Genomic DNA, 12,265 nt, shown 5'->3' on the forward strand with positions numbered 1-12,265 from the left:
CAATGTAGCCTAGATGATTAAGTCACTTGAGTAAGTGAAACAACTAGTGACTGGTAAAGCTACCATATGAACACAGGTTTGACTGACCCCAAGGTTGGCTCACTCCCCACCCAGTATCCCTGGGTACAGTTGAGGCTGATACCTTCTTAAGTGGGATCAGCATCAGACAGGTGGTGTTATGGAGCTGAGAGGTCAGATGTGCCTGGTTAAGAGCTGACTCTGACATCACTTCCTGTGAGAGTTGAAGCCTGGGAGTGAGGATGGGGAAGTGATGGGGAAAGAAGAAAGCAGGTGTTGTGGGTGAGGGGGATGCAGAAATGTCTGTGTATTTCTACTTATGTCTTTTGTTGATCTGATATTTCCTTGCCACTGATTCTCCTTTTCATGCCTGCTTCGGACTGCTTGATCGTGTGGAAACAGCACTTCTGTACCTTCCATCCACAACATTTAGTCCATTGGCTTTCTCTGTACTTGGAATAGTCCATGATGTCTTTCAAGGTCACCATGAAGATATCCTCCCTGGTCTTCTGAACTTGGCTTTCCCCCATCCTCTATCCCCATCATGGGGCTTTATGATCCCAGGGACTTACTGTCTTCACAATCATAAAGAAAGAGGGCTTGATTTTTGGGGTGGGCAGTGGCCTAAAATCTGGGGAAGACTTCACTGGGCCTGGAAAATCTGGTGTAAAGAAAGTCACAGAACAAGGACCTGCAAAAGTGGAGAGTACTTTGAGGAATGGGTCAAATGTGAGTCCCACTGTGGGGCAGCAGAGGGTCAAGAAGGAAGGTCTGGTCATTGGGATCAATAGCTGCTTCCCAGCACTGCATGCTCACATGGGCAGAAGGATTTGCTTTTATATGGTAGAAAGTGCAGGAAGGAGAATTTTCTAGAAATTCAGGTAATGAACCAGATGGGATCAGCATGGAATAAAACCAGGATGCTGTCTCTGTATCACCAGTTCTTTGAGTTAAACTGTTACTAAGTTGTATCCTTGCCATACTGGTGAAAAATGCATTTGCTGACTATTTGTAAATGTTACAGATTTTAAATTCACACAATCTTAAGAAATTATTAGTTTATATTTTTGTTTCCTACAGATTTTCATGTGATGATGGGCCCAGGACTAGCTTAGCTCCCTTCTCTCGAGGTCATGTAGAATCTCAGGTCCAGTGCCATTACAGCCAGTTTTCTGGGGAGATGTTTTCCTTCTTGTTCTGACACATTCCTTCTGCTGACACCCTCCTCACCCCCTTGTTCCTAGTGGTTTCTTGCTCTCCCTAAAACTAGCTAGGTACACCCATCTGTGGAAGAGAAGGCGGGAAGGAGAAAAGAAAGTTATCTCTCCCCATCATTGTGGGGTACAGAGATGCCAGTCCTCCACACTTCTTTCCACTCCCTAACCTTGGGTGATCCCTGCACCCTGGGTGCCCTGCTGCTCCAGGTCTTGGCACGTATCATCAACATATAGCTGTGGGAGGAGGCTGGTCTCATCTGGTGGGAAGAAGAGGGACAAAGAGGGCATTGTCTGGTGGAATAAAGAAGTGGGATGAGAGTTCTCTTTACCCATTGGGGACTTCTTTCCTGGCACCAATCCTCAGAAACTTATTGTGAAAGAGAAGTTTGTCTTGGTGCTTTAGGGTCTTGTCACAAGTTTAGGAATAATTAGGCAGAAACCCTCTCCTCCCCAGACCCCAGCACCAACCATAGCCTCCTCCCCTGATACCCACACTGACCCGGGCACTGTAGACATTTATAAATGGAGCCATTGAAGAATCAGGAGAAATTTATGCAACTTTGAACAGTATCTCTATTCCCTGGGCCCTGTGTACCCCCCTACTTTCCACCCCCACTTTGGACTTTGGTCACTCTGGCTGGACCATCTGCATAGCACTGAATGGTGGGGTCAGAGCTCTCAGTTTCCAAGGAAAACTGCTGGCTAGTTTTAAAGTAAGTTAGACTGAGAACCCATAGATTGCAGGGTTGGGTCTCCATGTGGAAGTACTCACAACACGATGTGAGGTGCTTGCAATAGTGATTCCCGGAGTTCTTTCCCAAATTAACCAATAGCCATTTACAGAAATAACCAACTATGGGGAAGGGTAATACTGAGAACATTTTGAGGACAGTTTCGTACATGATTTGAGCTTTCACTGAGAACCCAGAGGATCCAAAGCTCCTCATAGCGCATGTAGAGGTTTGGTAATAAATGAAACCCTGTCCCAGCTCCCTCTCACAGCTACATCTTATATTCACTGGCTCTACACACTCATCTGGTATTCATTTCCCATACTTTAAAATGTATAGTCAGAATGAATAAACTTAGCAGATGGTTGAATCCCACACAGATTCCTTGACCACTGGAGTAAAGTTATATAGCAAAGGGCAAGTGAGCTTCCCCCTGCCCTTAAATAGGCCAAGAGAGTAAATAGAAAACAATATGGCACCACAGGAGAAATGGCAAAAATCAGTGCCATTCTCAAATAATTAAGGAATGCATGGCAGTGGCCTCCATCATGTCTCCATTTAATTCACCAGGCTGAGCTCTGCAAAACAGAATGGAACATGGCAGATGGACTACTGAAGAATTAACCAAGTAGGACCCCCACTGTTTAGCCACTGGGCCAGATGTAGTATGTTTAGTAGAGTAATATAACATAGACTTAGTTATATGGTAAATAGCTATTGATCTGATTAATGTGCATACTGATTTAATGTTAGGACATTGTGTAAAATCATTACTTATTTGTTTTTCAAAAAGTTTACATTTTGGGCCGGCTGAGTGGCACGTTGGTTAAGAGCTGGCTTGGGACGCCAGCTCTGAGCAGCAGGACCCGGGTTCAGATCTCACATTAGGGCCAGCGACACTGCTCCCTCTACAGGTAAGATGGTGAACAACAGCTGGACCTGGAGCTGGGCTGCCGTGAGTCCCCGGCAATGGTGTGGGCTGCAGTGGGCTGCAGTGAAGCTACCGTCAGTGGCTGGCAGCTGGCGTGAGCAGCTGGCAGCCAGCAGCCAGTGTGAGCTGCCAAGAGCTGCTGTGAGCGGCCGTCCAGTGGCTGGCAACTGATCTGCCTTACCTGGGAAGAGTGCAATGATAATACCAACAAGGGCCAGTGAAGCGACGTCCTCCACAACTAAACTGAAGAACAAAAGGACAGCAACTTGTCTGTTCCCCTGTTCCCCTTCCCAGATTCCCCAACGCTCTTCACCTCCCCCAATTCCCCAATAAAATCTTAAAAAAAAAAGTTTACATTTCAATGTTAATTCTCACATTTGTCTGGCTAGTTCACAAATAAGTTCTTCTTTTCCTTGCAGCTTCAAATTTAGTTTGTTCATCTACAGTATGATATCAGTGAGGGATCGTAAATCACACTGCCATTTTAGGGGGTCTTGATTATTGAACACTTAGTAAGCATTTCTTTTGCTTCAAGAAATCTTGCATTGGGGTTATCAATACAGTAAATCTTAGCAAAACTTTTCCATAACTCAACCAACAAGCATTGGTAAAGAACAATAGATCATTAAATTAATTGTCCTCTATTTTTTCAGCAGCTCAACAAACTGGTGATGATTTGTAGTATTTGCAAATATATACTCAATGATTTTATTAACTATATTTATAACAATTTTCTTAGAGCCTGCTGGCAATTGCATAAAGGATTGTAAATCAGACTTATAAATCTACTACATGGTAGAAGGCAATTAAGTAATATCTTTAAAGTCATAAGGAAAAATAACTGTCAACCTAGAGTCATTTGCCAAACTAAATAACAATTCAAGATTAAGGATAAAATAAAATCATTTTAAGACCAAAGAGGATCAAGAAATTTTACCCCTAACAAGTTCCCTAGTGGAGGAACTACTGAAGGTTGTACTCCAAGAAGCAGAAAAATTAGGGCACCCATGTTCACAGCATTTTTCACAATAACCAAGAGATGAAAGCAACCTAAATATCCATCAATAGATGAGTGAATAAACAAAATGTGGTGCATACATATGTGCATATGATGGAATTTTATTTGATCTTAAAAAGAAATAAAGTTCTGACAGATGCTACAACATGGATGAACCTTGAAGACATTATGTTAAGTAAAATAAGCCAGTCACAAAAAGACAAATGCTGTATGATTCCACTGATATGAGGTATCTAAAGCAGTCAAATCCATAGAAACAGAAAGTAGAATTGTGGTTTCCAGGGGCTAAGTGGAGGGAGAAATTGGTACAAAGTTTCAGTTTTGCGATATGAAAGAGTTGTGGAGATCTGCTGTAAAATGATGTGAATATACTTAACACTGCTGAACACATAAAAAAATTATTTGAGTGTTAAAAAATAATTAAAAAATAAAATTTAACCTAGAAGGTATCAAGAAGCAGCACTGAGCATAGAAACTGGTAAACAAGTTGGTAAATCTAAATAAGAATTGAGTTAAATATTCTTTCTGCGATGCAGAGAATGTGTTACAGGTGGACAAGCATAGAAGCAGAGACACTAGGATGATGTCTCATTAATTCAGTCTTGAACTAAGGCACATTCTATATGTAAATTCAAGGGACAGAATCTGTACAACTGGTAGATTGACGAGATGTGGTCAGTGAAGAAGGTGTCAGTTATGACACCAATGTTTTTGGTTGGGATCCAGGGTGGAGAGTGAAGTTAGTCGTTAAAATGGGGAACATGTAAACATAGGATTTTTATTTTCTTGAGGGTATGAAATTACAATGGGTTTACAACCAAAAGCTCTTTAAAGACTAGTAATTTGGATAATGGGGAAGCTAACAGTATAGTAGTGTTTAGAGTTTGCCATGTGCAGCCAGATTGCTTGTACAAATCCCAACTTCTCTACTCACTAGCTGGTTGACTTTGAATAAGTTTTTTAACTTCTCTAATCTTCATTTCTCTCCTCTGTAGAAGAGGATAATAATAGTACTTACATCGTAAAGTTATAAGGGATAAGTGAGTTAACAGTCACAGAACACTTAGAATATCCATCATTTATTAAGCACTGAATAAATGTTAGTGTAACAAAATATTAAATTGGAAATTTTGACAGGGATTTTGAGATGTAATGTTTTAGAATACACAACACATATGATATTACAAAGTTATATTTTAGTCAGAGATGAAATATTTCAAAGGAAAAACAAACACCCACATCAAAGTTGTATAAAATGGCAGAGTAGTTGGAAATTATAGGGGGAGGGGATTAATTTGGGAGGGAGAATATTTTTGGAAAGAGATGTGCTGTTAGTTCTCCCTCAGAGAAGGGGATGAGGGTGCTGCCTCCTGCATCTCAAGCCTAGTGAAAGGGGCTCCAATGTGTCTATTGACTCCTGGCTGATAAATAAAAAAGGCAAGAGATAGGCTATCCAGCAGATGAATGGAAGGAGACTTGGCTGCATTGGAATTGGCCTGCATGCCCAGAGTTTGTTGGCCTTAAGGCTGCGTAACTACTTCCTGTGGACCAGATGTGAACATGTCCAGGAGACAGCCAGTGGGAGGTTATCTTATGTTGTGTTTAATAGAATCTCTTTGAGGAGTGAACAGATTTCAAAGGTAAAAAAAAAAAAAAAGAATTCATTTGGCAAACTGTCAAAAAGATCAAATCCCTTAGAAGGTGAAGACTATCCAGCTGGACTTATACTTCTCCATAACAATATTAAATGCTAGAAAAGTGTGGAATGATGCCCCAAATATCCACAGAGGCAGAATCTGGAACGGAGGTTTCTTCCAACTTTCCTCCTTGATGAGTGCAAAAGAGAGCTATTGCAGGCAATAGAGTAAACAGATCCCTCACTCCGCACTCTTGTACTCAGTTACTTTCCCAGCCACCCAGCCACCCACCTGCTCGTCCAGCCTTGACCCTCCCCATCCTTCATCATATCTTTGGAGGGGATCCTGGCTCTAGCATGGGGGCAGGAATGGATATGGGGGCAGGTGTCGTAGTTCTCACTGTGCCTGGTAGAGAGGAGCTGGGCTCTCTGAGTTGCTGAAGAGACATGGAACAGATGCCCACAGTGCTGTGGGGGGGGAAGTCTGTGCTATTTCTCCCAGCCAAGAGGAGAGGACTTCCTGAGATAAACGTTGCAGAAAGAATATTGAACTCTATGTGTGGTTGCCAGCAAGCCGGCATGTTGGAAACATGCTGAAGCTATTGCCCTCTTTCAGATGATCTGAAAATCCCTGTTTCAGCTCACTTTGGAGACATTCCCCTTACCCTCAACAACAGAAGGTTATTTTCCACAGCCCATTCTTTAACAGCAGGGCTGCCTATTCCTCCAGCTGCAATTCTTTTATCCTTCACTAAGGCTGCCAGGAATGAAAAGGGGAGGGGGAGAAGTGGGCGGTGGCAGGAGGCAGGCAGGGCCTGGGGGACAGCTGGCTGGGACCCTGTGGGCTCCAGCCTGAGGACGCTTCTCTCTGCCTCCTTCTCCTGTTGTTGGTGCTTCTGCTCAAAGCTGCTAGGTGAGTGCTCATGCTGGGGCAGAAGCAGCTGGGCTGGCACAGGACCAGAGGGCAGTGATGGTGGGGGTTGCCCGGGGCTCTAGACCACCTTCTCCAACTCTGAATCACACACAAATGACCTGGGATATTATTAAAATTCGGATTTGATTTGCTAAGCTGGAAATGTGGCTTAAGAGTCTGCATACCTAGTGATGCCAGTGCGGCTGCACATGGACCACACTTTGAGTAAAAAAATCTAGAACGTTTTCCAGGCCTGGTGGGGTGAGATGAGAGCAGTGACTTGGGTCCAGCACTGTCCTCAGTGGACATCCCTCCCTCACACCTTAACTGTCTGAGATGGATTCTGCCTCCAATTGAATCCTGAAAATTTTCTCCAAAAGAATAGAGATGCTTAGAAAAATTCTTACCAAAATCATGATGGAGTTTTAAAAAATTATTTTAATTTTTTAAAATTAGTTTCAGGTGTACAACACAGTGCAATAGTTATACTTTTTTGAAAATCCCTTCAAACTCTGGGCTTCACCCCCTCCCCCAACTCTTGAGCTCACAAGTATTGTTCCACCGAATAAAATCTTGACAGGGCTCAGATCATACCAACTTTCTCTCAAATAGATTCATTTGCAAACTGCTTCTCCACTCCTAGAGACAGAGTGGTGTTCCTTGAGTGGAGTTTTGTCCGCAATGCTGAACCCTCAGCGCCCTAGTTCCTGAAGTTCGGCCTGGGAGCTCTGGCTCCTGTGGGCAAAGCTGCACACATGTTTGTGGAGGAGGATGAGGGGCCCAGAGAATGAGACAGGTGGGCCAGGGATGGCTGGAAGAGATCCAGTAGTGGGGGACCACAGGGCCCCAGGAAGGCAGGGGATGAGGGAGGAGGGAGGGCTGTGTTTAGGCTCCAGCTGCATAGGAAACTCCCTTTGATCTGAAGACTTTGGGAGATGGAGCACAATTTTGTCTGAACATGAGACCCCAGAATGTGTGTGGAATAAGCATTGTTTTGGTGATAATAGCCGTGGGGCAAAGGACACGGAAGGGGACTCAGAATTAGGTATGGGGCTCTAAACCACTGGCTTCTCAGGCAAGTCCTCTTTTCCTGCTTTTCCTGCTCTCCCTTCCATACCACCAAAAGCTCTGTGGTGAGCTCTGTAGACTTCCGTTCGTTCCTAGAGCCTCTTAGAGGACATTTGGGTGTCTGGCTATGAGCCTGAGGTGGGCACAAGACAGAGAGAGAAGAATCAGAGACAGGGCCTCTGGAAACTACTCAAAATCCCAACACTTACAATAGAATATGCCAGGCCTGCTCTGTGTTAAATTCCATTCTGCTGGAAATGTCTTTAGAGGGTGTTAGACCTGCACTTTGAAATGAAGAGGCTAAGAGCAAGACTTTACAATTTACCAAATTAGCTTCTAGTCTAGTAACTCTCCAGGAGAACCAGGACAGAAACTTTCAGAGCCCTGGGGCTGCCTCCCCTAAGCACAGGGACCCCCTAGACTTATGAGGCAGGGGGGGGGGCTGCAGGCATTTTCACAAATGGGGCTGGTTGAGAGATGATATGCAATCAGCCTGGAAGTGGGCAGGTTATAACGGCCCACTCAATAAAAGCCCTTTGACTTGCTCTGGTACAGACGTCTTGTTTTACAGAGCTGATAATTAACTGAAGCCAAGATTGGAGGTGATGGACCAGTGCTACCCTAAAGCAGTGGTTCTCAACCAGGATGAGTTTGATCCTTTTTTTTAGAAATGTCTAGAGACTTTTGTGGGTGGGAGGAGAGAAGTGTGCTACTGGCAACTAGTGGATATAGGTTAGGATGCTGCTAAACATCTTACAATGCACAGGACAGCATCCCCCCCGTCCCCAAACAAGAATTATCAGGTTCTAACTGTGATTGATGCCAAGGTCCAGCATTGAAATTTGACCTTCCTTTAGGTCCTCTATGGAGCTCAATATTTCTCCAAACAAAATTTCGCTAAACATTGGTTAAGAAACTGCTTTTTTATTTTTGCCACGTACTTCAAATGCTTTTTTATCCAATAAGTAAGCTAGAGATTTTGTTTTATTGTTGCCTTGATTTTCAAATTAGGAAACAGATTTTGTTTCCTTATCTATTTACCTTTTATTATTTTCAATTATTCACCTTTTCCCCCTGAATTCTGGAAGAACTACCCAATGTGCTTTCAGCACTCCAATTTGATTTTCCTCAGAATTTGTAAAATTGCCTTCAAAATGCATTTTAGTTTTGCTACTGAGGATCTTTCTCCTACTCTGTTTGCAGTGGGCTTATACATTTAAAGATCTATTTACTGTCATTTTTGAGGAGTTTTGGGAATGAAGGAATAAATCTCCATCTTCAATTGCCATCTTTAATCATGAGAACAATTTTGTATCTTTCTAGACACTGAAAATAGGTTTATTCTAAAAATTTTAACCCAATTTTATGAAAAGAATTTTCAGCAGCCTGATAGACTTCTGAGTCTTCATAATCTATGATGGAGGTAGAAAGACAGGGACTTAGAAACAGGTAGAGGTTCAAACTCTTGATTCCTAGTGGCTCACAGTTGGGGGGTGGGGACATATTTCTCTGGTCAACTGAAATCCTTGGAAGCATCTCAATCCATCCCTTCCAATTGCACAGAAGTGGCCATTTCTGTTTAAGTTTTGGCATATAGCTTGTTTTTATCTATAGTTTATGATATTAGTGCCTGTTTCAAATTGTTTTGTGCATCTTTGTGGGTATTTTAATTGGGAAGCTGATACAAGACAAATCAGGCATGTCTCTTTTGCTACTACTATATTAACTTAGAAATCCAGGTTATTGTTATTAGAGTTAAAAGGGAGAAGCCTAAGCAAGTTCATAGTCAAAGAGGAAATAAGAGTGATCTGAATTACAGGAAAGATAATTTGGGGATCAAATCCTTGAAGACGCTGGAAAAGAGAGACCCAAGGAAACAGATTTGGAAGGGAGAATAGCGCTGGACAAGTGTAGGGCCACTTCTTTCTCTAAGATGCTATAGAAGGAAATGACTATGAGGATAAGTAGTAGCTGGAAGGTTTCACATCAGAGTCTCTATTATCTCTGTGGAGTAAGAGGTTTGCATGGTCTTCTGAGAGTGAGGGGAAATAGGTGTATAAGAGTTTGGGCTAAATGGGGATAGTTAGAAACAGCAGCTGGGCATTGAGGAAGGCTGCTGATTAGGACACAGATAGAAATGGCAAATTGGGCTTGTAGTATGATGATATTTATTCAGAGAACTGAGGAATTTCTGAAATCTGTTCCTGACTATGGTCACCTCTCACTGTGAGGGAGATATGAGCCCAAGGAACAACAATGAAGGAGTCAAATGTTGAATTTTTATCCAGTCAGTTCTGGCTTTGACCCCAAATCCCATTACATTTAACTAGTAGTTTCTTCTGGGTTTTCTTAAAAATATTCTCCTTTTCCTAAGCTGGTTAGGTCTAAAAAACATTAGACTAAAGCAAGCCTTGACACTCACTCTCTTCTCTTGATTCCCATGAAGCCCCCTAACCTAACTGCATCTCAGTTTTACCCTATCATGGGAGCAAAGGCCAGCCCGACACTCCTGTGAGCATCCGAGGGCATGAAGTCAGAGAAAAGCAGATGGCAGGAGAATGCACATTCCCCCGAGGGTCAGCAATGATTTCATTCAGATGATGCTGGCAGTAGTACCAGACCTGGCGGCCATCACCGGTGGAAACAACAGTTCTCAGAGGACAGTGGTCTCTTACTATTTAACCTACTTAGGGTAAGAAGGAGGGAGGGAAAGAGAGAAAAAGACAGACCCTGGTCTCCGCCCAACAATGGAGCTCCTCTTTGCTCCAGCAGAACAGAGGGGGACAGAAGAGAGAGTCATAACCACAAACACTCACTATTATTATTTTACATAGATGCCATCAATTCTACAAATAGTTGCAAAAAGTCTTAACATTTCATCAACCAGATCCCTGGCTTGCCTTAGCCATCCTTGGATTAGGAGTGAAGAGGTGGCCTAGAGCTCCCTCTAAAGGACAGTGAGCAACACACCTACACTCATCATTATCCTCTGCTCCCTAACAGGATGTGTGGCCGGTTCCTGAGGCGGCTGGTGGCTGAGGACAGCTGGCATTCCACACCTGTGGGGCGCCTCCTGCTTCCGGTGCTCCTGGGATTCCGCCTCGTGCTGCTGGCTGCCAGTGGGACAGGGGTCTATGGTGATGAGCAGAGTGAATTTGTGTGTCACTCTCAGCAGCCAGGCTGCAAGGCTGCATGCTACGATGCCTTCCATCCCCTCTCCCCACTGCGCTTCTGGGCCTTCCAAGTCATTTTGGTGACTGTGCCCAGTGCCCTCTATATGGGTTTCACCATGTACCATGTCATCTGGCATTGGGAAGACTCAGGAAAGGTGAAGAAGGAAGAGGAGACCCTGATCCAACAAGGAGAGGGCAGCAAGGTTGCCTCAGTGGCTGGAAGCCCCAAGTTGCTCTGGGCCTATGTGGCCCAGCTGGGGGTACGACTGGTCCTTGAGGGGGCAGCCTTGGGAGGGCAGTACCATCTGTATGGGTTCAAGATGCCCAGCTCCTTTGCATGTCGTCGAGAACCTTGCCTTGGTAGTATAACCTGTAACCTGTCCCGCCCCTCTGAGAAGACCATCTTCCTAAAGACCATGTTTGGAGTCAGCGGGCTCTGTCTCTTGCTTACTCTTTTGGAGCTTGTGCTCTTGGGCCTGGGGAGATGGTGGCAGACCTGGAAGCAAAAATCTTCCTCTTCTCACTACTTCCCAACTTCAGAGAGCACCACAAGACACAAGGAACCAACTGATAACTTCCCAGTGGTGGAATCAAAAGAGCAGTTCCGAGTAGCAGGTGAGAAGGGCACTGATGTCTCTCTTTCTTCTTTGTCTGATGTCTCTGTCCAGATGATCTCCCACGGCAGGCCCTTTATTCTCTGGGAAGTACAATTCCCACATGTTACAAAGTAGAAAATCAGGTTCTAGGCAATGTCCTGACCACTGCTCCCAACCCAACCTCCATCCCTGTCAATTTGACCATTCCTTCCAATGAACCAGGACCAGAGTGCTCAGTCAGTTGTAACTCCTTGCCCTTCCATTGAGGTCTCTTCCCCCTTAGAAAAAGTCTCAGCTTCTGCTTGATTCTCTACTTTTCAGAGATATGAAGATACCTGGCTCCACTCTGAAGGAAATCCTATGATTGGATCTTCTTCCCAACATCCAGTGAGTGGGGATTTACCTCCATGACAAATTAGAGGCTATTGAAGCATCTCTAAGGGCTATGGTGGGTCATGCTGTCTAAAGATTTTCCTTGAAGAACTCTTGTTTGTGCTTCCTCACCAGAATTCTCTGGTGTATTACAGTTTTCTTCACCCTTGTCCTGTGCAATAAATATTGATTACTGTTGTGGCATTCTTATTGCTAAAGACAATCCTTCTTCCTGTCTCAATGACTTTACTTATCTCTCTCCTGTTGTTCCCATTCTCTGCTCCCCCAACTTCAAAGTCCTGTCACCCTTGAATATCTCCAGCCTTGCAGTATATGTCATATCCAGAAACCCTGTCCTTCAAAGGAAATATAATGCATTGTCCTTTAATATACAGATTAGATTTATTCAAATACCCAGTATTCTTCTTTGGGAAGAATACCGTGAATTCAGAGGCTTATGACCCTTGGACCACTGACAGCTCTGATTTCTGCTCAATTCTCATTCTCTGTTTGGTTCACAGCAACTGCTCCATTGCTTCCATCACAGTAGCATCTCATATGTGGGGCTAAGTCCCTACTTTTTTTTTTTTTT

General features: G+C 43.8%; 1 protein-coding gene across 2 annotated transcripts; it reads left to right on the forward strand.

The window, feature by feature from the left end:
* Positions 1-6,387: 6,387 nt before the first annotated feature.
* On the forward strand, positions 6,388-12,017 carry GJC3 (gap junction protein gamma 3). 2 transcript variants are annotated; one of them, XM_019633410.1, is made up of 3 exons: positions 6,388-6,464; positions 10,536-11,320; positions 11,623-12,017. In XM_019633410.1, exons 2-3 carry the CDS (start codon positions 10,537-10,539, stop codon positions 11,628-11,630), a joined length of 792 nt encoding a protein of 263 aa, XP_019488955.1. In that variant the 5' UTR covers positions 6,388-6,464; position 10,536; the 3' UTR covers positions 11,631-12,017. The 2 variants fall into 2 exon arrangements, with proteins under 2 accessions (XP_019488955.1, XP_019488954.1); XM_019633409.1 differs by having other exon boundaries at positions 10,536-12,017.
* Positions 12,018-12,265: the final 248 nt, after the last annotated feature.

This window comes from Hipposideros armiger, unplaced genomic scaffold (assembly GCF_001890085.2).
Source record: "Hipposideros armiger isolate ML-2016 unplaced genomic scaffold, ASM189008v1 scaffold_1302, whole genome shotgun sequence".
Lineage (NCBI taxonomy): Eukaryota > Metazoa > Chordata > Mammalia > Chiroptera > Hipposideridae > Hipposideros > Hipposideros armiger.

What these genes read in the sequence shown, in the direction of transcription:
- GJC3 (XM_019633409.1), top strand. Translation starts at nt 10,537, where the DNA reads ATGTGTGGCCGGTTCCTGAGGCGGCTGGTGGCTGAGGACAGCTGGCAT.